The sequence below is a fragment of the Charadrius vociferus genome, unplaced genomic scaffold (genome assembly GCF_000708025.1).
Source record: "Charadrius vociferus isolate BGI_N301 unplaced genomic scaffold, ASM70802v2 scaffold147, whole genome shotgun sequence".
Classification (NCBI taxonomy): Eukaryota; Metazoa; Chordata; class Aves; order Charadriiformes; family Charadriidae; genus Charadrius; species Charadrius vociferus.
Window position 1 is genome coordinate 4,412,977 of NW_009649570.1, and position 26,130 is coordinate 4,439,106.

Below are 26,130 nucleotides of genomic sequence, written 5' to 3' on the forward strand. Positions count from 1 at the left end.
AATACCTTATTCTTTTTTACATAAACTGAAAAGTTTTCTGGTAAGCCCAGCCAAAATTTTATTAATGAATAATAAATATATACAGTGTGTTTAAATAGCCCTTTTGTACCTAGAATGACCCAGGAGAGTGCCTGCAGTCTGTATCAACAGTACATCCATTACTAGGAATTTTAGTTCTTTGTCCTCAACCGATCTCAGCAATGTCATTTTCTACAGCCACCTCACAAACTGTCCTTTAACGGATTTGTTCAGTTAGTGACATTGCACCTCTTACAGCACCAATAATGATATATCACTGTTGATGTTCTTTTTAAATTACAGGCTTACTATTTTAAAAGTCATTTAAATGTAATTCACTGGAGACCTACTCAGCTGAGACATGAAGTCAGCAGGACTTAATGAAGGAAGGAAAAGTTAAAGGAGAATTTTTAAAAGTAAATAGTAAGGACTGAAAAGTTTAAGCTAAAATTATTTAGCCTTTTTAAAAAACATTTACACGTTTTTGTTTACAACTGCAAATCTGCTGCTCTATCAGATTTGTGATCAAAATGTTAAAATCCTTATAGAGAAGTTTCAAATTTTATTGTTTTTGAGAGCATGAGCTGTACCTTGTTACTAACATTTCTACACATGCATGCAGTCCACAGCTATGGTGTAAGCCTCTGAATTCAGTGTCCCTAGCTACCCCAACTTATCAAAGTGACATCTCTCTACCTTTTGAAACTGTATAAGGCTGAAATCTGATGCATGCATTAACAATCCTGCACAGACACACCTGAGGGTTGTTGATTTGTAAATAAACATTTAAATCCCTAAAGCCCACTTGAAAAATCATTAAGACTTAAGTAAAAATGTGTTCATCTTTTAAACAATCCATAAAAGGGTACAAGAAGACAGCTTCTGAATCCTGTGAAAGCTTCACAGTAAAAGATTGATAATAAAATTTAAAACATGTAGGTGATCATTCTAAAAGCAACTGTGCTCACAGGAACTTCAAAAACTACACCAAGTCCTACTGGTCAACTTCTAGACAATGAATTAATCTTCTACTATCAATGTGAACTATGAATTCACCTACTGCCATCTACTACTACTACTACTACTATCAGTTTCATCCTACTATATAGAAGCTGCACATTTGTTAGCTTGTGTAATAAAGTAAAAGCAGCACTGGAAGAGCCTCAGAATGCTGAATCTTGTTTCAAAATTATTACCAAAAGTAGCAATTATCATATAAATAACAAAGAAAAAAGACCAGGAGAAGAAAGCTATGTGTGTTTATAAAATACATAGTAGGCCATGAAAAGGCATCAAAGGCCATGAAAAGTACCTTCCCCTGCTGCCCCACTATCGCACCTGGGTACTCACTTTGAGGTAGCAGAACTGCTGGCACAACGGAAGGCAGTTTCTCATTGTGCAATTGGCCTTCAGCTGACAAAGAGTTAAAGATGAGACACAAACCCTCAGAAAGACATACATTTTCTGTTAGGACTGTCACTGACAATAAATATCATGTACTCTGACACATCCAAAAAAAGAAACCAAGCACACTGCAATTCCCGCATCAGGAAGATTGTGGCTGGTTTTTAAGGTTTAAGTCTGATCTTTGTTTTCCAACATGACTTTTTGTATTTTGCCTCATTACAGCATTCATTCTCTATCAGATATTCCTTTCAGAGGATTTCAGCGGATGCCAGCAGCTGGGAAGCTCAGCCAGCAGCCAAACAATGCCCGAGTTCAGAAGCGAGCCCAGGATTCCTGCCTCCAGGCTTGGCAAGCACTGGGACTGTTACGGAGGTGATTCAAGTCCATCAATCTCTGGAAGACAGCCACCCTCTGTCTCTTTTACAACCCCTCCCCTCGTCCCCAGCAGCCAATTCGGTCTGCAGTTGGGCTCACTGTTAACTAAGTATTAGGAGGATAAAAGTATACAGGGAGGTCCAAAATGGAAAGCCAAGAATAATGGTGCAGTTGAAAATACAGTCATGCCTGAGCTGCATTCCTGATAGTTATTGCTGCTCCTTTTTGAGATAGCAATGGAAGAAGTACAACATGATGCCAGAAGATTTCTAGTTGTCAAGTAGAAGAAATATGGGCTAACCCTCCTTTATGCATGAATCAAATGCATTAACAGAAAACCTAATGGATGCCTTGAAATGCAATTAACCAAAACAAACTACGTGGTAATAACATGTGGGATCACATACACATCCACTCCCTTCTGGCACATGCACAGCGTGCACACATCCATATGGATTTATTCCTCTTTATCTCACCACTTGAAGATGATGTGGCCACGGTAGACTCTATCCCACTTCAGTCCTGGTCACTCACTCCAGCTGACAGTTGCTCAATATGACTTGCTACAGTAATGTAAAGCACTCCACAAGGCATAAATCAACCACATTAAGGCTCAAAAGCAGCTACAATTAAATTGTAAAAGCCGGCCTATGCTTTCCCTGTTTGCGTCACTATGCTATGTACTACGGCTCTCAATGGTTTGCTTTTTCCCCCCAGCATGTAGTTTACGTGCAAAAGCAGGGTAATCAAATCTTACTCACTTCACTTCTTGAAGCAACTGCTCGATGGAGAGGAGTCAGCCACATATTGTCCTTAGCATTAACACGAGCGCCTGCAAGTAAACAGCAGAGGTTACATCCATGCCTCGGGTGCGACACTGAAAGCCTTGCCCAACTCCTTCCTAGGAACAAGAGCTGAGCCGAATGTGGGACTCTCAGCGCTCCCCACGACTCTCCGGGCACCCCATTCACCTTGGAAATGCATTGCCAGATCCTGGATCGACAGGAGCTGAAGTGTGGTTCGGAAAGAACGGAACTGGACAGGTCAGACTTATCAGGAATAGCTTTGTTAACAGCACACAAAAGGAGCAAGACTGTTGTAGGGGATTACATATGTATGTATGTATAGTATGTCTATGCATATGCGTTTTTTTAGATCAACTGATACAGTTCGGGGGAAAAACCACAACCCTTTGCTCGTAGCACTGCTGCTGTCTGCAGACATAATGAAGGGAACGAGCCTGAACAACCGTCTCGTTTCCAGCTCCATCAAGCAGACCACTAAAAGATATAACTGCTTCCCTGCTTCACAAATCTTGCTGAGATCAAGAAAACAGGACTGGGAAATGCTCAGGTTGAGGAGGAAGCTGGGCACTTACTACCTCAGCTGCTGTGGGTGTTTTTCAGCAAACATCAGAAGAAGAGGGATGAAGGAGACTATGCGTTTGCCTTCTGTGCGGTTCACCGCTAATGTGCACTCCGACAAAGACAGCTGCGCAAGAGGATGGGTTTGGGGTGGCTTGCGAGAATAAAGGAAGGATATTTAACAACTACAGTGGTGCTGGCTGACTGCAGACCCAAAAAAAAAAAAAAAAAAAAAAAAAGGATCCTGTACATTTGTGTGATAAAACATAAAAGAAATATTGAAATAAGTCACTGATGTGATGCCCCAGAAAGGAAATCTAGTGAAAAGGACTAGAGAAACTAATTTTTAAAAAGGGCTTAACCTGAAAATGTTGTACCTCTCAGGTCTGCAGGTAGTAGTACTAGTCTGAGAAGACTAGCACATGCAGAAAAATTTTAGAGAAGCACAAATATCATGCACATAGCCTGGATAAGCCTCTGAACTTCATGAACAAAGGGATTCTTAAGCTTCACTTTGCATCGTAACTTAAGTGCATACAAAAGCCCGTAATTAATAAATCACACTCTCTGAATCAGAAGTACTTTCCAAGAGCCGTTTCTCAGGAATATTAAGGTGCTTGCCTCTGAATCACAGTGATTACTGGGAATTGTGCTAGATAATCAGAGAAGAAACAAGTCCTTTCATATTTCCACAAGTTGGGATATATTTTTTTGACTGCAAGGAAAAGAAAGCCCCTTTCGTAACTACTGCAACAATTAGAGGCAATCCTCCGAACTCACCTCAGAACCTGGTACCTGGTGGTACAACCTGCCCTCCAGAAAAATACCCTTTAGAAAAGACAACAGCTTCAAAGGGTTTTCTAATGAACCTGTCTAAGCAAGGAAGCTGTTAGCTTCTTTTGTCTTCATGAGAAGGCCATTATGGTTGACACAGGTTAGTATCCTGCCCTCTGCCTACACTGCCCAAGGCTCTAGAGACAAGTAAGGCAACAACCTCATCCACCATCAAGAAGCTGACAGACAGGACTCCAAGGCACCTTATGTTATACTGTTTTGGCCTGGTAGGGGTCATGGGGATACAGATTGCCCAGATGAATTCCTAATGATTGCCACCAAACACCTCTCTTTGGCTTCAGAAATATATTTTGTATTTGCCTTGGCTTTTTGCCTTCTGTTCTTAACTAAAGTTTCTTTTGGTTTATTTCTACCCATTCTCCAACTCCTACAAGCAGATGGTTGCAAATCAGAAAGGCTTGTGTGTGGAGTAGCAAAGTGTGACAAACGTCATTCCTCAGTATTCAACAACTCAAGAGGCATCAGTGAATACGAAGATGATTAGAAGACCTAGGGAAGTGTCTCTGTCAGGAGCTATTCATGCCTTTCACTGATCCACTTACCCTTTGAGAAACTGAAACAGTTGCCAAGAAAACAGTGAAAGAAAATAATAAAAGCAAAACAATACCAGTATAAATAAAATAATACACAGCATGCTATCAGCCTTTTCTTCCTCAGCTGTTTTCCACATCCCTTTACCTCTTTGTGCTTTGGAGCTTTTTATGTGACAAAGTGAAATTGCTCTTACATACCTAATTCAACTCATTGGCTGAATGTGTTTGTGATTTCTGCTTTTAAAGAGCTGCATAATTCAGCTGTTACCTGTTACAGGAGCTTCTGTTGTCCATTTACTGAGGTGCACGCTTTCTAAAGAGATGTTTCAAAATGTTTCCCTCCATACTGCCCATTTCCTTCACCAAAATTCAGCTTTTAGGTTCCCAGCAGTTCCTTGCTGGCAATGCTTAATGACAATGAAAAAACTTAACCAGCACTGATGCGCTCCCTCAGGGACAAAAAATATCTACCATTTTAAGGGAGATCAAGCAGAGGCACCCAGGGAGCAATGCTGATGTTTTCTACACTTCACAAACTTGAGTTCTTGTGACAGCCCAGGGGACAGCTCTTTGAAAGCACTGAGTAACACTGAAATCCAACTCTAAAGACTATGTGCTCTACAACATGCTAAGGCACCTAAAATGAGCTGTGTCCAAAAATCAGAAGCTTAAGTTTTCAAGTTTTCATCTCTCAACACATCCTCAAAGTCACCCAGAAATTCAGTGTCCCTCTCTTCACTCTGGACCAAATACCTTAATGCACTTCCTACAAGACTCCATTAATTAATCTGTGTATAAGGACAAAGAGGGATGATAACACACTCAAATTGGTGTATATGGTGTCCTTCATAGTACAATCTTCCTTGAAAAGATAAGCTGCTTTAAAGATTTCCTTTAACATCCTTTCAGATAGCCACAGCACCCACCCACCCCACAAAATACCTACTTAAAAAAAAAACCTCCAGAGAAAAGACCTTTCTCAGCCCCATCCTTTACCCTTTGCCCTTGGGAGGCCTTGTACCCACGGGCCTGAAGGAAAGGCTTGGCTGTTGGATTTGCCCTCAGCCCCATCCTCTACCCTTTGCCCTTGGCTCTACCCTTTGCCCTTGGGAGGCCTCGTACCCACGGGCCCGAAGGAAAGGCTTGGCTGTTGGATTTGCTCTGTGAGGCTGAAGTAGACAACATAACATATAATGTTACAGATAAAATAACAGAGAGGAAACTTTCTGTAATCCACTCTTCTTTAATATGGATGTTTTGTAATCTTTGCCATCTTTCACTCTCAAATATTTCTGCCAAAAGAGGAAATAAATCTGAAATTGCCTCTGTTCTTTTGAGATCTGAAATAAACAACCCGATGCTGGCTTTCAGGAATAAAGTTAACATCTCTTTATCCTAACCAAAGTACAATTTTCCATCCAGCACATCTGCCAAATCCACAGGACTCCAATAAATCTAGATTCTTCAGTCTAACTCTCTGAAATTACGGATGGTCAACAGAGGAAGGACACTCTACTCTTTAACATATTAATGACACCATTAACGTGCACCTTTCCAACTCCTGCTCTGAGACACAGCAATGGACACACGAAACCAGAAGGAATGCCTCCCCCCAACACACAATACATACAAAGATCAGCATGAATAAAATATAACAACAGAGCAGCACCACCTAATAGATGGAACTGGGACCCACAACATGAGCAACAACTGAAGAGCCTGGGAACACCTACATTGCAGAAACAGGAGGTTAGGCAGGATCTCCTCAGAGGCGAGTCTGAGTTATTTGCTAGGGAGGGACACGGCCTGGGGATCCCACGAGGTGAGAGCACACAGGTCCTGGGTCACTCATGAAGGAGAGAGGAGATAGTCCTGGAATATCCTCTAAACTTTCACCTGAAAGGGCTACTCCTAACCCCCAAGGACAGGAGTCTCAAAGCCGTGGGAAAGGTAGAGAGAAGGCTGCCCCTCCAACCCACCTATTCTTTAGGCTGCCATAAAAGAGGAAGCCCTGAATGTGTGTTCAGGTTACACAGTGCCTTCCCCTGCTGCCTACACAACAGGGATGGCCCAGAACCTGCTGCGCATGTGACAGTCTCGCTTCCAAATCTGTGTGGCACAGCTTACCAGGAACCCTTCCAAAGCATGCTGGGCTTTGTCCTTTTCCTCAGCTATTGTGCAATTTATGAAGGATGGATGTCAATATTGCATGCACACCCCCAGTGCATAAACTTCTTGCCAAGAAGCTCAGAGTCTTCTGCAATAGTAAGGGATGACAATATTGCCAAGATCGCAAGCTCCCAGGTGGGGAACAAGGGGTAAGGGACTGAGCGCAAACATTATGCCTTCAGGCACCAGCTCAAAGCCCAGGAGGGGGAGAGGCACCAGCACAAATGAGAATGGAGCTTGTATTTGCCCAGACAGTTCTTCTTGCACATCCATGACTGTATCATCTTACAGAGCCTCATTTACGTGAGGTGGTTACTCTGGGTCCTTCTCCTTCTTGACGGAAAGGAGGTGAAGGAGAAGTGGTCAAAGCTCCATGCTTTCATGTAGCCTAGAAAAACAAAACCACACAGCACATTTCCCCAGTTTGAACCATATGATTATGGATCAGACCTTTGAGCTCGTGTAAATGTACCTAGCTCTGACATTTAATGGGCTGGGGTCATTCATACTAGTTGAGGGATCTGGCACTCTCTCTCCTGTATCAATTCCAAACAGACTCCATTTCAGTGGCTACCTAGAAAGCCATTTCTGGTCTGTCTCCAACCACCTGTGCAGAAGTTTTATTCATTAGACACTACATTTATTTGTGCTGCCACCAGTTCACAGCCCACAGATCTCAGAATGTGCCTATCTCATTTAATTTCTTTCCTGAGCCCTGTACAAAATGCAACGGGTTGCTACTCCTCCTACCTTCTACTCATTCTGAGAATATTATCGTTTGATGCCAACAGCAAGCATTTTTGCGCTTTCTCTCCGTGAAAACACCCTTTCATTTAAGCCAGACAACAAAGGCTTTCTGCTTAGGTAACTGAATTTTATGACGAGATTAATATTTTATGAAACACTTTTACTAATACAGTTTACTGAATGAAGAGGTGAAGCAAAGGGAAGATGCTGCTGTTGTCTTTGGAACGTAGTTCACAGAGAGATCACAATAACAAAGAGGTGTTTATAATAACTCATAAATCTGCTCCTCCAAACCTCATAAAACTCCAGACCTGCTCTTGGATACAAGTACTGATGCTTACCACGAGTAATGATACTTCAGAGGTTAAAGGATAATGGATAGGTAGAACATGCAACACAAGATTAGTTTTGACTCATGCTGAGCTAGTTGGGAAAGATCCACACAGTTCCTGCAGAATGAATCCCAGCACAGTCCCACTGACACAAAGTCCAATTTTTAAAAGCCCACCTTGTAAGTTTTTCACAATCACTTGAATATATAAAAAAACCCTGAGATATATCACCTGCATTTTATGCTGTTGCCCAGGCAAACACTATAGTCCGTGGATGGCACTTTGGCAGTGAGGTGCTGTAACTAAGCATCCCCGAAGAACACTAGGAAGTCTCCTTCCCTCATTAGGAACATGATAGAAAACAAGAATGTTCACCAGGACATTTCTTGATGATGCCGGGATTCAGGGGAGAAATGGGCAAAGCAGCTTCACCTTTCTCTTTACGTGGATATTGCCTGTGTTGTTACTTGAAAAACTTGAAAAAAGGCATTGCTCCTGCAATCTCCTCACACCACAATGCAACAACAGTATGTGATAAACAACACACACAGTAAAAATGCACGCACAGATGAAGTTTATTAACTCTTATCTCCCATTGAAGAAAAGCATGTTTGCATTTAGCACACTGAAAACCCACCTAAGCATAACCTGTCAGCAGAGGAATATTCACTTAAATCGTTTTGCTGGCACCAGGGTTAGAGCAGAAAGATATGATGTATGTCGAACCAGTTACCCCCGTTAAGCAATCAGACAACTCAAAATGCCCCCAAAAACATACAGAGGAAAAACATAGCTACAGCAAACTGAATTCTCATTTTCTGCCTTCTCCAGGGGTGGTCAGGCTGGTAATCCAAAGAATTATGTTTGTGTAGTCTGAACGCGCCAATTAGCAACCTGATCTAACTTTGAAATTGTCTGGTGCTCTAAGCAGGGGGCTGGATCTAGTAGCCTCCAGAAATCCCTTCTAGCCTGAATTATTCTAGGATTCAAGGTTGGAAATTAGAAGGTGCCTCACAATCACAGGACCGATAGTTCTGAAATAACTTTCTAAAAAAACCACGCAACTCATTTGAAGAGGCAATCTAATAATTTGTGAAACCAATCACATAGCAAGGTTGCCTGTAAAGTGTTGGACATTTGTACCATAAGGTTCCTTTCAATCCCACATTCTTAAACCACCATAAGCTTTACCGTTAGAGTTCTCCAGTTTAGAAAAACACTGCCTTTGAAATCTGCAAGCACATCCAGGAGTTTGCTGTGAATTATGTGTACTTCTTGAGAGACATCTGTTTTACGCTTTGTTCTGACATATTTTGATCATGTTTTTTGTCACTACAACAGTTTGGAAATATTTTTTTATTTTTTTTCGCAGCGCTTCTGAAAAGGTAGGTTAGCATTATGTTCCTACTCTGAGCTGGGAAACAAATCCAGGGGAAGTTAAATTAGCAGAGTCAGCATGAGGGATTAAAACTGCTCTTAGTCCAATGTTAAGACCGTACTTCAGTCTTTATGTCACATCCACACACAATAAACAGAGGTATTTTGAGCACCTATGGCCAAATGTCTGTCAGGCTCCACATATATGCATATGAACTGTTGCTTTTGTTCATGATTTCTCATGCTAAGACATTTGATGACAACGTACAGGATGAGATTTTTGGCAATACCCCAACAAAGCATTTGAACTAATATACAAAGACATTTATGCTTTTTAAGAGAAAATGTAAGCATTTACAAATAGTGTTTCATATACTTCGGTTTTGACTAAAGTATCTTTAGATAGGGTACAAATATAAGACATATATTGTGTGTGCACACATACAAACGTACATACCTCTCTACCCTAAGAACATAAAATGTTTAGATTAACTTTTTTTTTTAAAACAAATTTCTCTTTTTTTTTAGGTACTACTGACAAAAAGATCATACTTTTCAAAAATATATTTGTTAGTATAGATCAGTTCCAAAAAACACCAGTTGTTCTACCTCTGATTTGCAAGTTCGTGGGTTTACATTTCTTTAGATACACCCTACTGCACAGTTTCTATTCTCTAAATCAACTTCCTGACTTTTAGAATCATGTTTCTAATGTAAATACCACTTACAATTAATTCAAACTCATTTGTAACTTTTTTGCTATTATTCCATAATTATTTTTGTTTAACGGGAATTCTTGGCTTGTACTCCAGGATGTCACCCCACATTTCAAATACGTACTTCAGCAAATTTCTGAATCCCCAAATATTATCAAGTTTTAGAATTTTTTGCTTTATTTATCAATTCCGCTCTGTCACAGTGTCTTTTTTATAATGGTATCACCAAATTCAAATATATTTTCTAAGCTTGTAACAACTGCAACCAGCTCTACGAAACTCAGAAATAGGTACTGCCCAATATATGCTTTGCTGGGTATTCCTTGTAGCTTTAAAATTAGCTAATTTACCAGTTAATAACAGTGAGGAACACTACCTTACCTGACAAAATGAGCAGCTCAATGATGTCTGCATCCCCCAGGAATGACGCAACGTGAAGAGGAGTTCGTTTCTCGGCATCCTACAAAGCCATAGATTGTCCAGTTATAAAACACAGCCAATAACTGCAAGCGTTAGTGTTAAAGATCAATGGATTTGTATATAGTGTTTATTTTCCTATGTTTATTTCTGTTTATAATTAGAAATGCAAACTCAACCAGTGAAAGTACAAAATTCAAGCTCTGAACACCACACTTCCTCCCAATAATCCTCAAGTTTTTTTATCACTTGGTTCCACCAGACCTTGCACAGACCTTGTCTTTACTCTGAAATCCTGTTTACAGGTGGATCAAATCAAATCTAAAATGAGGAAAGAAATCACTCTTGGGTCTCTTTCGGAAATATTTTCTACTCTAAGTATTGCAGATACTTATATAATTCAGATGCTTCAGTTTGCATCAACAATATGACACCAGCCTCTTCAGAAGGGTATCTCTGGAGAATGGTTTGGAAACACACACAAGGACAAGATGCAATCCTCTTGGTCTACAAAGGTTCTTGTACGCCATTTAGCCTGGTTGCGTACTGCAGCCCAAATGGGCTTGTACCCCTTGACTGACCTTTAAACACGAAAATAGAAAATACTACCAGTCAGGTGTGTGTCTTCAAACTTAGAAGGACTGCTAATAATGATATATACAACTTCTGAAATACATCTACTTTCATTTGATTTCTGTAATTTTCAGCCTTGAGGAGTTACATTTCCAAGATGGAAACTTCAAGGGGTGTAAATACAATGCTTACCAAAATACCTTGCTTTTATTGCTTTATTCAGATGATTCCAGAACATAGGCCTTTAAAAGAAACTGCTAAACATTATAATACAGGCAACAAAAATCACAAGAACTGCTAATATTGCTAATCATACTAGTCAACCCCTGTTTCCAATCCTAAATGTGTTTCATTTCAGTTTCTTAACCACTAATACAAAAAAAGTTCTAAGAGACTTATCAATCAAACTTATCAAATTACAACCTACCAGCATTAAATACTGTAAGCTGGTAACAGATTCAACACCTCCTGCAAATTATACCAACACAGAAACCCTACCAGTATTTACACTCTCTCCCTGAAACATATCTCTGAGCCTGTCAAGTAAAATATCACTTTTAACATGCCCAAGAGGCCATCAACCGCAAGCTATTTTGGACCATCTTCAAAGTATGTTATAAATGTGGACAAATCAGTGCAGCATTTGTCATGTGAATGCTGAAGACTGTTTTCCAGCACTGAGAGGGACAGAGCCACTGGTCACTAGAAAAAGTTATGTTTAATTTCTATATTTGTATGTTTTTTTCAAACATACATGATGTACGCAGTCCTCGAATTCTGCTGCAGCGGGTTTTGACCTTATATATTGGGCATGCACATAAAACACTCAAAAGACAGATTATGTGACACCCTGGTTGTCACAGGTCAGAGGGAAAAATATCTTATAGAACTTCACCTCCTCATATGGTAGGCAAATTAAAACAATATTAAACAGTGTGCATCCAGCAGTGTCTGCTCAGGAACCAAAATCACAAGCTGGATTCTCTCATATGCTCAGTTCCTAAAACATAATCCACCACAGACCAGCTTTTGCAGGCTACATGAGTGCACACGAGACCTTTCGTAAGTACTGCTTCATATTACCTATGCTAAGGCTATTCATGGCCAAAAAAAAATGCTAAAACTGATCAAACATTTGTACAAAAATAGAATTGGCTTTATTTAACTTTTTTAGCTTGTTCATTTTAATGCATGAATCTCTCTTTATCACAATGTAGTATTTGTAATAGCTGTCGTACCTGTCACAGTGATAAATTTTGCGGCAGCTTCTTGCAACACAGCCAAGTTTGGCAACAGAACAGAGTAATTTGAAGTTGAATACTAATGATACAAGACCAACATTTTTTCTGTATCAAGGAACCAAGGCTATTCAGTGCTTTATTGATTAGAAGCAATATTTTATACTAAACTGAAAATCTGATGGAAATTTGACAATTGAGGGAGGAAAGAACATGAGACAAAAAAAGTAGAATTTTTATCCTTCTGTAACAGGAATAACACTCTGAAAGTATTCTCAGCTTTCACTTTTTAAATTCAATGCAAAATCCTACCAAACTAAGGGAGAATCAAGTCTTCAAAGAAAGATGGGTTTAGTCACGCAGCTGAATTCAAGCTTAATTTCTCCACGAAGAAAAAACCCTAACATTTCCCCATTTATCACAGCCAGGCACAAATCAGAGTTCACCCTCACATGAACTAGCCGACGACAAAACCTGATGTGTGGTATAGAAAATTAAAAACACATGAAAGAACCCTCCAGCCAATGTTTTCAGGAGTTTGGCAGGGAGACGTCCGCACACAACGCCTGCAGCTGAGTGTGCAGTTGAGCAACTCAACGGAGGAACATCCTCGAGTTCCTGTTTATGCCGACACCGAAACAGGGGAACCGGGGCACCCAACCACACTCCTTGCCTCCTCCTCAAAGCTGTGTACTGCTTCAACGTGACTTAAATATCTCACTGGCTTTGCCTCTGGCCCATGCACTAACATCTATTCAGCTACAGACGTCCTTGTGGCATGACGGCAGCAGAAGCAATACAAATAAGTAAATTAATAACGATCTAAAAACTGAAGGCTACCAACAGAGAGGAATAAAAAGAAAACTTGTCATTTCAGGGAAAGGTCTGGCAGTACCCCAAACCTGAACATACATTATCAAGGCAAGGAAAGGAGGTGGGGAGAAGAAATGATAACAGGATTACAAATAGCATTAAGACAAATGATCAGACCTGCTTCAAGTGCAGTTCTCAGAGGAACAAAAGGTCAGTAAAAGACAGTAGATAAGCTAAACAATGGCTAGAAAATCATGCTGAGATGAGATAAACACTCTCTCCCCAAAACTGTACTAGTGACTTGTATTAGTGACTTATATTATCTCACAGAAAAGATGATGTTGCATGTTAACATTATCTGTATACATATTTTTTTTAAAAAGTGCAGATAAAGGAAATGAAGAATTTCACAAATAGGCAATCGAGGACAGAAGGCCTCAGCAAGAGAAACACTCAACACATGCTTAAACTGTTCAAGTGATCACAGTGACACTGATAAGGCCCTTCACGGACTTAAAGTTAGGCTAGTCCTTAAGTGCTTTATTGGATCAGAGCCTTAGAGTACATGAAGATTAGCCAAACAGTGGCTGGCATGAATCATATCAACACGCGTAAAATATTCAGGCACATTATGAAAAAGGACAATTTCTTCTCAGCACAGCCTACACCTCAAAGGAGATAATGCATTTGAACTTTTATATCAACTGCAGCTGTTCAGATCAGAAGATGTTTGGGACAGATTTATTTGCTATTAAAATATAAGTGCAACTGCTACAGAAAACGAGTGTCTGTATCCCCTTTTGCCACCAAACTGCCTGAGCAGCCAACAGGAATAGTTCAGCACAGAAGGAGTTAATGCACCACAGAAACCAAGTTACTGAAACTTCATTGATAAGAAGTGTTTGGATTCCCACCGCCTTCAAGCAGCCATCGATCTTCCGGGGGGGCAGAATAAACTAAACTATATTAGAGACACAGGAATGACTAAAACTTCCATTGTAGAACTCTAACCAAACAATAACCTCCTGCTCATTCACTCCAATTACTGTTGTTACACCTGAGTACACCTTATTTAAATAGCAGAAAGTAGCTGGTACCATTAAAAAAACCCCAAACATTCAGATACAACTTGACTTCAGGAAAATGAAATATCGGGAACTGGTTAGGAACTACTGAAAAGGCTAAAAGCAAATGAGCAGCTACTTCTTGGGCTATTTACAACCGTTCAGAGCCAAAAGCTGATGCTGTACAAAGAAAAACTCTGTCACTTCAGGATTTCCTCCATCTCACAGATTCTTTTATTAAAGCCTGTAATTCACAAAGCAAATTGAAATGCGTAATTGTGAGCATCAGCTGGGAGGTGAAAGTCAAGCTGTGTAACTTACACCTGGTGCTCTTTCTTCTGCTACAGCCAAGCACAGAAATTCCCATCTGAAAATGCAGATCCTCATTCTAGCACCTCTCATCCCCACAGTCTTCAGTTTAGCCTCAAAAATAAAGATTTTTCTGGACTGAGTCTTCAACTGCCAAGTGCCCATGAGGTAGAAGAGGCAAATACTTTGACCTTCTAGAGACAAGAAGAATTATCTTCCCTCTCCCCTCCATGTAACACTTTCCTTCCATAAGGCTGACAGTAGCTTTCATGCAAGAAAAAGACAACTTCTAAAATTAATTACTAATCCTAGATTGAGACTTTAGAAACTGTTATCCTAATTAACGGAAATATTTCGATGTTTATAGCAGCGAGTTTCCATCATAAGGTTCAAAAGGTAGACTTAAATAACTCCTCCATTTTTATAAATGCAATATTGATGGGGGCAGGGGGAGGCGGTGTGATGGCATGGGAGCATACATCACTCATGAGTTCATGGGAAAAGCAAATTTAGAAAATTCAGGTATTTCAGGCTGACGTTGCTGCCTTTGAAGAAAATAAAGCAGCTACAGCCAAACCCTGCCATGAGCTTTTAATGGCCTATACATCCTTAACTGTCTCAAACTTTGAGAACACTGATAACATGAGTCATCAGCACAGATATATACATATAACTTAGTACCCATTAGTGTACTAGCATGCTGTACAAAGCAACTCAGAATATTTCAGACTCTCAGTAAAGTCCAGCAGAATCTTCTTCACAGTTCAGACATCTTTATAAAATATAAAAAATTATACTTCTTTTCTTAAATAAAAAATATTCTAAATAAAAGTTATGCTGGTTACCTTGCATCACAAAAATCGATGCAATTTCATATTCAATTTCCTTACATAACTGAGAATTATGCATAATTTCCTTCTGTAGAAAAAAAAAAATTCTCTATCACTTCCCACTTAAATTAACAGCATATCAAACAGCACTACTAGAGGCTAAATACTCACTGAAAACATAGCTATTACCTAGCACCAAATTGTCGTACTGCGTCAAAGCAGAAGCCTTCCAAAGTTCTCAACTACATCCTCCAGAAGACTTTCCAGCACAGCAGAACTACATCTAGAAGAGGAGCATTTACTTCCAGGATAGCTTTATTCTCCTGCAAGACTCCACAGTGCCAAAAAGAAAATCATCATTCCTTGGACGAGAGCAGAGATGAGGGTCTGGTTCCCAAGATCACTGAAATACCACATTACGGTCTCTCTTAGTCCCAAGTCAAACATGTCACTCCAAACCGAACAACAAGCTGTTTTTCACATTAGCTATCCCAAGCATGCAAAGCCTTTCAGACTCACAATCCTAAACGTGTGCGCACTTGTATCCTCAAGCACTCATACTACTGCAAAAAGCATGTTTAGCAATATTACAGAAATGTATGTAACTTCTGTGTGTGTGTGTGTAAAGACCTGGATAAAGCCTGAATCCTCCTAACAAAGGCAGTCCTGCAAATCTGTGTCTTACCAAGTAGGATAATGAGAAAAAGAAGTAATAAACAGCACATACACCCATGTCTGTCCATAAGTCCTTCCTTCTTGCCCCCCTTATTCTGCAATAAACCACCCTGGAAACACATGGTCCTGCATCTAGTGCCACTGCCCCTTCTTCTGCAGACTTGCTCAAAACAGGCAGGCGATGCCCAGGGTCACTACACCTCAACATGGCTCGAGCCCACGGCTCCCCACGGCGGGGGGAGAGCATTTGCACAACCAGCTCTAGACACCAATGAGCAGCGAGAAGCAGCAGCTTTCCCAGCTGGCAGAGCGTCGAGCCAAGAAGCTACGTGGATCAAACCCAGAAGGCCATATATCAGCAACCATGCCCCAACAGCAGAAACAGAAGCAACTACGTTTTGGGAAAGCAGATACTGCCTTCAACACTCGCACTGCTGAGGTGAGGGGGTATATTATTTACTTTCCCAAATATATGAATGCAATACAAGATTTTCTGGGGACATCAAAGTTTTGCATGTATTTTGGTTTTTAGGGTTCTATCCAAGAGAAAACGCAGGATTAGGGGATAAGGAGTAAAAATGGAGGGAAAGAAATGTCTGGTTTGGCTTGCAAACATCTCATCCGTTATGGGGAAGAATACTGGAAGGGGTTTTGCCTTTTTTGTTTGACTTTGAATATTTTAAAGGGAAACTAAACTCTAAGACTGAGATGAAAATGGAAATTTTACAGGAAGGATTTTGCTTTAGTAGAAAATCATGACATCGCACATAAGAACTGGACTCTGCAGACGCAGGATGCTGCAGAGCTGCATGTATCACAAATCCCAGCTAACCAGAGGTTACCACTGGATCCAGAACAATCCCTAGATTCTGAGGGTCATTCTCTCACACTCTTCCCAAAGCAAAAATAACACCCAAAAAAATTCCTACCTACACACATGTAGTACAATCACTCTGATATTTCTAAATGTACCAAACGGCAAGTGTAGAGGATGTCTACCTGAAGCTAATCTGGTGGTGTGGGTGGTCCCACCCAATATCCCAAACACCCTGGGAAAACAGGCTGCTGAACACTGCCCACAGGCAGACCACATTTCCCACAGAAACAGTGCATATTCAGTACTCAGTGGTAGGGAATCGCTTGCCACCAGCCAAGGATAACGCTGGCCATACCCTCAGGGGGCAAAACTAGCATCATGTTCACCCAGAGCATAGTTAGGAACTGGAGAGGTCAAAGTGACCATTAAGGTGGCAGAATGAACTACAAGCACATTTCTAAGCAAAACAGTTACAGCTGTCACTCTGCTGCAAAATAGAAGTCACAATTACAGCAGCATCCAGAATATAGCTATTTCCATCAACGTACACTTCCCAGCTTGCAAAGATACTAATTATTTTACCAGACAAAAAAAAAAAAGTAACTTTCTAAACTTCTGATCCCCTCTAAATTCTTTCCTCTGAGATTAATGTTCTCTTAAGAAGCATGCATATACATCCCTAACTTTGCATAGTTTCGCCATGTGCTTTTTTCTTCTGCTTTCCAAATACCTCTCTTGCTGCAGATTCTAAAAAAACAATTTGTAAAACTTCAGAAATCCCCAAAGCTTGCTGAAAAAAAAGTTTTATTTTATTTCCTTGTCCTACCAATATTTGAACTATTCCAATATTAACACAGCTAACCGAAACAATCAACAATTGCTGCCAGACTGTCAGAGTTTCCTCTCACGTGAGCAACCAAGCACTAGAGGAACACTAACATGGAAGTAATTAAAAACACCCTTAAAATAGAAAGATAAGCACGCAGTGCAAATTGCCAGCTCACAGCACAAACGGGGGAAAATGCTATCTTTTGATCTTTCCTTAGTGACATTTTAAGCATTTGACACTTGTCTGCAATCACTATCCAGAACACAATCTTCAGAATTCATGTTGACTGATATTTTTCTAATTACTCCAAAGAATAGCTTTATTTTCACTCCTGAAAAAAAAACTGTTCAGGCAAAGCATTCTTGGGTGGACTTACAGCATCTTAAACAGGATTCTGGGCAAGACCATTCAAGTTCAATGACATTTCCTATTAAGTACAATGGTACTCATCTATGAAATACATATTCTTCATTTAATATCTCACCTAACAGTTCAGAGCATCTCTCTAGCAACCATCACTACCACACTTGCAGCCAAAGGATATAAAAACATTTGAGAAACCTACAACCACCTTATACAGGAAATGCTATTTTGAAAAATCATTGTGAAATACAGAGGAAATTTTAGGACTATTGTGGTCATCTAGGTTGAGGGGTTTTTTGGTTGGTTGGTTTTGATCTTTTTCTTTGTTTTTTTAAGACCACCAGGGAAAAGAAATAAGGAGGAAACTCAAGGGAGATGACACTTTATGGAAGCAACTTATTTCAAGAAAACAACCAAGTACTGCTAATCCCAGGGAAAGCCTAACATCAAGGTCTTCTTTGATCAAATTCCCCATTTAAAAGAGCAGCAAGATTTTCCTTCCACTTGACAGCAAACGGAGCGGAGCTCCAATTAACCAGATCTGTAGGATCACTTCCCCAGTTCCTTTCTGCAGCTCTGAACCAGATGGCTGAACCCCACCGCCTGCAGAAGCTGCAGTGCCAAGACTACACCAGACAAACTGCTGGAGTTAGCTATGAATAAACTGATGGCTTTATGTCAAAGAAAGATATGAAGAAAAGGAAGGTTGATTCAAAACTCCAGGAAACACCTGGAAATCACCATTCTGCTTCTGCTTTGTATTCTCACCACTTTCAGAGGCCACAGATTGTAATCCGGACTGGCAGGGTTCATTTCTAACAATATGGATTTAAGCTAAAATCAAAGAAAGGGGAAAAAAAAAAAACAAACTTCTGCAAAAAGACTAAGTTTAAATTGAGATTTTTTGTTCACTCCCCAAATACTTAACTAATACTTGTTTACAGCTGCTTACCATTGTTCTGGCTAGAATAAGCCAATCTGCAGAACAGCAATTCCTCTGTGGGCAAATCGTGGCCAAGATACTGCTTCCTTACCCTCACTGCTGAGACCTATAGTGAAGCTTTATTTCAAGTACAGTCAAATGCTGAATAAGAGCTCCTGATCTGCAAAGACTCTTCATAAAAGGAAACTCTACAGAGAGTAAAAATATGCAGCTTTCAGCTGTTTTCATTCATTTTCTCGGTAAGAGAGAAAACAATGTCCCTGAATGACCTGCACATTTGGAATAATTACCATACACTTAGAAAATTTAAAGTCACCTGCTGGAGATAATTATATTTCAGGTTACTAATTAGGATTCCACTGAAGCCCCAAATCTCTAACTTCCAAATAATTTCCATTCTGTTACGTGTTAATTACTAAGGACATGATTAATATTGTCATTGTAACAGTTCATAAGAATGGTGCTGATGTATCACAGGCACATAACATGCCAAGTCACATACCAAGGCGTTGACATCCTCAGTTTTGTAGATCAACATCCGTATCTCTTCTGGATCGCCACTGAAAATCGCCTGGACCAGTGGTGGCTGGAAAAATAAAACAGAAGAAGCAGCATTAGAGGTTTATTTGTTTTCTGTTTAAAAGGAGAGCATATTATTCCTGCTAACATTTACTGATGCTGCTCACAGACATTGTATGAACCCCAGTAATAAATCACCAAGAGTATCTCGTCAGTAAGAACTATCAATTTGCTTGAGGATAAACTGAAATCATTAGTATGTTTGTACGTATAATGAGCGTGTGTGTGCACAAACAGGGACCCCCATTAGAATGGCAACTTTTGTCAACAACACGCAATTAGCCCAGATGTTCTCCCTGGCATGTAAGGGAAAAACTAATTACATCAGATACTGCTGCACGCTTGCTGTTGGCACAGATTAATGGTCATGCAATACACATTTAGAAACAGAACATTATGCAGATAATGAATTTCTGGGCAATTACTAAACGTCTAGTATCTTTTTACTGAATAAATACGCAACAAGCACAGTTACTTTTAACCACCCAAGAAGCGAAATAGTTATCTTTCAGAGTTTCAACTCTGCTATTATGCTATTATGAGTCAGAATGCATAAATAAATAATCAGGGATACAGGAGAAACAATATGCCATGCTCATTCCTCTGGCAATGCTGGCGTCACTGCCCGTCGGTGGGAGGGAGCGCTGCATACACTCAACCGCTCCGTTACACGTCCAGAGCTGGCAATTTCAGTCCTTCTGCTGAGGATCCCTCTTCTTGCTCTGGATCCTCAGCAGCAAACATCTGAGTTATTAACCAAACTGGCAGAACACAATCTGCGGAATTAAAAGAACAAAAGACCTTGCTGCTGGAGACTCAGAAAAAGAAGGGGACGAGCTACAGAGACACCTATCCCCCGAAGCACGCAGTTGAAACAGGCAGTGGCCCCACTTCCACCGTCACCCCTCCTGAAAGCAGTGTGTGCCCCTCCTGAGCTTGCTGCCCACCTCCAGGCTGCCTCGTGGTCCTAACTAGCAAAAAGGAGTTTGTGGTGCTATGCAATCACCAGAATCTGAAAATAACCCTGCAAAATGGAAGCACGCATGACTACTTAAGCACATAAAACCACAACAGTTCTTAAGATGCTGAAGAATTTAACTATCTTGTAAACACGTTATCTCAAAATTCACAAACAAGCTGGAAGAACAGAGAAAATATCGTCTTGTCCCAATCTTTTCACTGCAAAATCCATCATATTCAAATGCGGAAAATACATTTATAAGTCCATGGTGTCTATTTTAAGACATATTAATCCCTTATGTCCTTGAGAAAGATTCACACTGGAATTTCATTCTTGCCACTCCTTCAATGGAAAAAGGACTAAAGCAGCATCTTTTATCATAACTGCCTGCAGTCTTACATATTGTTGTGGATGTTTGAAAAAGAAAGAAAAAAGACCTGCATTTTACTTGAAACATTTAGCATTCTTCCTTCCCAGCCCATGTGTGAAGGGCCAGAGGCTAATTCCCCACCAGAGGATGCAACCACCACACCTCAGAGCCTGTTCCTTTCTCCATCATCTGCCAAACTCAAACAAATCCGAATTTAGATAAGAGTGAGATGATCGCATTTCTGCATTTTTCTCTACCAAAAGAAAACGTTGAAAGCAATTCTCTAATCTTATGCCCACTAGCACACTAATAAAGATTAGTATTTCCTAGACTTAGTGCAAACCTAACAGCTATGAAGAACCAGTGAATGTTTATGAAATTAGAATGCTCACACCAAAATATTTCCATTTCATGTACACTTATCATAATATTTAAATAACAAAACAAACAGGAAAGCATAGAATTCCTCAATTTCAAGATGAATGGCAACACAACCCAGTGGCCAAGCAACAAATACCCACAGCAGCTTGGATTAGTCTCCAAACCCCCTTGCAGGTACACCCCGCGCCCAGCAGAAAGTATCAGCCAGGCTCTGTTGACACGTAGGCTGAGATTTCAGAGGTACCATCACCAAGAGAAAAACTCAACAAACTTCAAATCTATCGGATTTTTTTAAAAAGTTCAAATACTTTTACAGGCGATATTTTTGTTTTAAGATAGAGAGAGTAAAGCACTGTGCATCGTTATGTTAAAAAAAAAAAAAAAAGAGGAAAGTCCACAATAAGACAGTTTGACCCTTTTCCCTCTGCCAGAAATCTGAATCAGACACCTGGTTTTACAGGAAATGCTTGACCTTTTTAATTAGCATCAGCTACTTAACACAGAGAGCAGACTGAGAATAACACAGAGTTCTTTAGACCTGTAACGTATGTAAGATCCTCATCTCAATTTTTGTCCACCCTACAACAGTCATAGCTACATGCAGTTCCTTAAATCAAAACCCAGTATTCACTGTGCCTCCGAAGCAGGTTGTAAGTCCCGCACTGCTGATATAGATAACCTTTGCTGACAAAAGATAGCTGCCATATACCCATTTGCAAAGGCCTTAGTCCTTCAGCCCTTTTTTCCATGAAATTTACTTTTTATAAATTAATTACAACAGAATCTATCACTGCTAATTGTAACTGCTAATTGTAATTGAGTCACTGCTGTGCAGCTTTCTCCAACTGGCCACTTTTCTAATTTACTATTTCATGATTTTACTTCATTTCAAAGGTATTAGTTTTGAAGTAAGAAACACATTATTGTTAAGGATTATTTTTTTTTAGGAATTTTTATTACCTATTAAGACATGTTTCTGTGTAAGATGCACAGTCATGTATAATGACCTGTTCAGGAAAAATACGTCAGAAGTACATTGCAGCATTGTTTCTGGAATTTGAGTTCAGAGCTGAGAATATGCATCCGCATCCATCAGCACGATGGAAAAAGTATTGCTCCATTCAGCAGCTGACAGTGATGAAACAGAGCTTGCGAAGTTACGTACGTGTTGATGATGGATGTCCAATGACCTGAACAGATTACATTCTTGATCTTTAGGGATAACCATATTAATGCATGAATGACTTCAACTTCAAATAACTTTTTTTTTAAAAAATTCCTGAAGGGCAGATAATGACACTTCCTTATTATCAAAGGAGGATACAGTATATTTTTTGAAATAATTTCTAAAACCTGTGACAACATCATTAATGCATTATTTCATTAACAGAAATATTTTGCTTTAAAATTCTTCATATTCAAAAGTTGTTAAACACTCAGAATTAAGAAAAGAAAAACAAAACAAAACAAAAAGAAAGCACAGAGCAGGTTACGTATAACTATTATTAGAACTAAGCAAGGGTGCAGGTTTTGGAATGATGAACAACTGTTTTATCAGCTCAGCTTTCTGGACCTTCCAAATTCTTTAAAAGACTTTCACAGCTGGGAGTGTTCACATTTTTTTTCCTGAAAATGTACACCAGCAGCTAACAAAAACCTTTCCATGTTACTTTTTCTACAGAGTTACTATTAGAAGTACAAAACCCATCAACAAGTTTTATTAGTGTTCTTTACTTTATGCTATAATGAGTGTCATAGTAAAAATAAAATTTTATCTGCAGAAATCTTCCAGTGTTGGAACATATCCCTATCTTTACTGTATATGGGGCAACTGAAAGCTGGACTTCACTCCACCAGGTAAAATTAGCTCATTGAACTGAAGGCACAATGATTATTTCGGCAACAGAGAGCTTAAACCCACGTGGAAGAATGTCCTGTGGCTCAGCTGGCTTCCACGGCGCCAACAAACCACACTGGCAGAAAAAATCCAGCCTTGGGAAATTCTCCTTCATAGATCTGATGGTAGAGAGGAAAGCCAACACTATTACCAAGCGGCATTCACAGGTCTCCGAACCCCAGATGAGATGAGTTATTTCAGTGACCTATCTCGAGTATCATTTTAATTACTACGTCCAAGGTGGGTGCTGAAGCTCCTAGCAAACCAGTTAATAGTTTGATCAAGTAACTGTGACGTATATTAAATATTTTGTCTTGATTTTAGATATCCTGACTCACCAACAAGGACTTATTTAAGCCAGATTTTCATTTGACAGGAGCTAGAAACAGATAGGGACAGGATGATTGATTCCTATTCCGATTTACTATCATTTGGTCTTGTGCGCAAAAAGAAGTTATATATTGATCCTTTACTTGTTCTAATTGCATTACATCAAGTTGCTGGACTGAACACTTGGATATGTCCATGTACTCATTTCCCTTTAACTGGCGAGACAATGTAGCAAGACACATAATCATTTGAAAGTGGTATTGATTTTGTCAGTGTTTTGCCAAACACCTCTTTTTTTCTGCAGGTACTCCCATTAATCAAGATTACAAGGTTGTCTGCAATGTCACATCACGTACATCTATTTCCTTTCACTGCTTCCTATTCCACAAATACTACTCCTCGTCCTAATTTTAATTTAGGACTTTCTCCCTCCGAGCGTATAACACATGAATATCTGAAATGCTGTTTTAACTTGTAAGTTGGTATAAGTGAGCAGTCATAAACGGGTTTTCTCTTAATTCTTAGAGTGCATTTCTCTGGTGGTAAGTATCTATACAGTTCCATGTACAGAAATTGTTCAACACTAATCATTTTTTAACAGGCCTTCCAGTCTATGTCACTTGCATCGGGGGTTAGCCTGTTACCGTGTTTTATGAATTAATTGCTGGGCAAATACAAAGAGAAGTTTACTCTTAATTTGTTATTATTTCAAAGATTGCACTTCTGCTATTGGAATTTCTATATACTGATTTCTGACAGCAAAGTACTTTCACAGAGCTGGTATTTGGAGAATAATGTCCTTGGATGGTTGCTAAGGCGTGTTTCAGAGCAATTACGGATTTTTACTGAGCAACTCCTAATGAATACTTGTCTAAGCTACTGAAAGGCCAGCGGAGAGAATAAAATCCATAAATAGGGTGTACTGGTCCTCTGGAAGCACTATGATAAATTGACGGCATTGTTAAGTGAGCAAATATATCTACCTAGGATATTTATACTGACCAGATCAATAAATACCCTGTACACTGCAATATTTCAAATACGGCAGGAAAAAAGTTTTTCAATTAATTTAGTTCTATCTTCTTATGTCCTTCTGTTTTTTGCAGACTAGCCCAATTATTTACAAGGTTTGCACACAATCCACTGCAGGCAGGACAGCATGTATGCCTACACATTGCTACTTATTTCAATTTGTTCCACTGTGTTTCCATGCTCAAGGACAAACTAACTCAGATGACACACAGAGGTATTCAACAAAACACAAATCAACAATCCTGAAAGTAAGAAAAACTCCAGGCAGATGGCACTTACAAACTTCCAGAAATCTTCATGTTGATTTTAACCTACTGTTTAAAGGACATAAAAGAACTGTGCTCTGACACTTTCCCCAGACCAGTGACTTTATAACTTGCTGCCACGCTTGTGTGCCCTAAGTTGCTTAGAGGGATGTGCTGGGCATTTAAGTTTCATTGCAAGAAGCATTAGTTTTTCCTGTAATGGCTCCCCATTTCTCTCCATGTCATTTATAGCAGCCGCTTTCTATTTAGCTTCTCCAAAACCTCAGGTTGCATTCATCCTTTAGATCATAAAAAGGACTTCAGCACTGATGGCACAGGGCACACAGGGAACATACCCCGGGGGCAGTGGAGAATCAATCACTGCTTCAGTTGCTGCTACGCTCTCCTGAGATTAGGAAAAATATATATATAAACTGTAACTACAGCATATGTTTAGCATCAAGAGCAACTTTGTACCTAAACTTTTTAAAGAAAGAGGAGCTGAAAGGGGGTGTCTGTGTTTGCCTGGACAACCCAGCATCTCCTGAACCTGCCCACAGCCTCAGTGCCCATGGGCCTGTCCCTCTGATCTATTGATTGGTGAGCGTCAACTTCATCAAAACGGAAAGAATTGCTCGGTGACCAAATGTGAAAATACCCCAGTGCACACCTATGGCTACCGGTATGGTCTAACCCTAAGGGATGGGTACTGAACAGCATCAACAGCATCAACAGTATCAGGCAAGGATGTCTGCAAAGACATTCAGTGCTTTACAAACAATGCTAGTTTGGTATTCTGTGCTTCCTCCCCCCTCCCAATGATTAGTTAAATGCTCAGTAAAGCATAAGTGGTTTGGGATTTTAAGTAATTGTTCACAAATGTCTGAATAATTCATGTTATGCTAACATGGTCTGCAGGTAGTTCCCACTTAGGCATGCACTCAGCCTTTTCCACAGCGGCTTCACAAATGAAGGCTTGAATATTTGCAGAAATACTTGGTGCAGAAATAGTTGGAATAGGGCAATTTTAACATCGTCATCAGATATTGCTATTGCTGGTGACATTAATAAAACCTGAGTTTAACCACTAGTATACCTTGCCAGCTGGATGACAATTAATCGCAAGCTACCAAACAGCTACAGAAATTGAGCAGCTCCAACCTCACCCTGTTGGACTGCCAAGCGGCTTGTGCAGACCACGGAGCCTCCAGGCAGCACGGCCCAGGGGAGGGCCTCCGTCCTGGGAGGACTCCCACCCCTCCAGCTGAATTTGGCCAGGTGCCTGCTATCCAGTACTGATCAAGTTTTACAGGCTGGAAATTCAGGCCTAATGAAACACCCTTCTGCATCTTGAGGATGGAAAAATCAAAGCATCAGCTTTGGGTGAACAAGTGTTTTTTCCAAAACTACAAGTTCTCCTTCACTATAGCTATTGTACATCATTAGAGGAAGGAAAAAAAGTTGATCACTGGCAAAGGGTTGAAGTAGTAGTAGTAGTAAAGATGCCTGAAACAAGATTGTCCAATGGCAACCTGAAAAACACCCTCCATTAAGGCTCTTGCTTTGAACGC

General features: G+C 40.0%; 1 protein-coding gene across 1 annotated transcript in view; it reads right to left on the reverse strand.

The window, feature by feature from the left end:
- Window positions 1-19,347, reverse strand: part of ANKRD44 (ankyrin repeat domain 44) — an 80,479-nt gene extending 61,132 nt beyond the window's left edge. The window contains exons 1-3 of the mRNA XM_009890158.1: window positions 19,267-19,347; window positions 10,275-10,353; window positions 2,562-2,632 (exon numbers count right to left, since the gene is read on the reverse strand). Of these exons, the coding sequence (XP_009888460.1) occupies window positions 2,562-2,632; window positions 10,275-10,353; window positions 19,267-19,302 (186 nt within the window). The 5' untranslated portion in view covers window positions 19,303-19,347. The remainder of the gene's footprint in view (window positions 1-2,561; window positions 2,633-10,274; window positions 10,354-19,266) is intronic.
- Window positions 19,348-26,130: the final 6,783 nt, after the last annotated feature.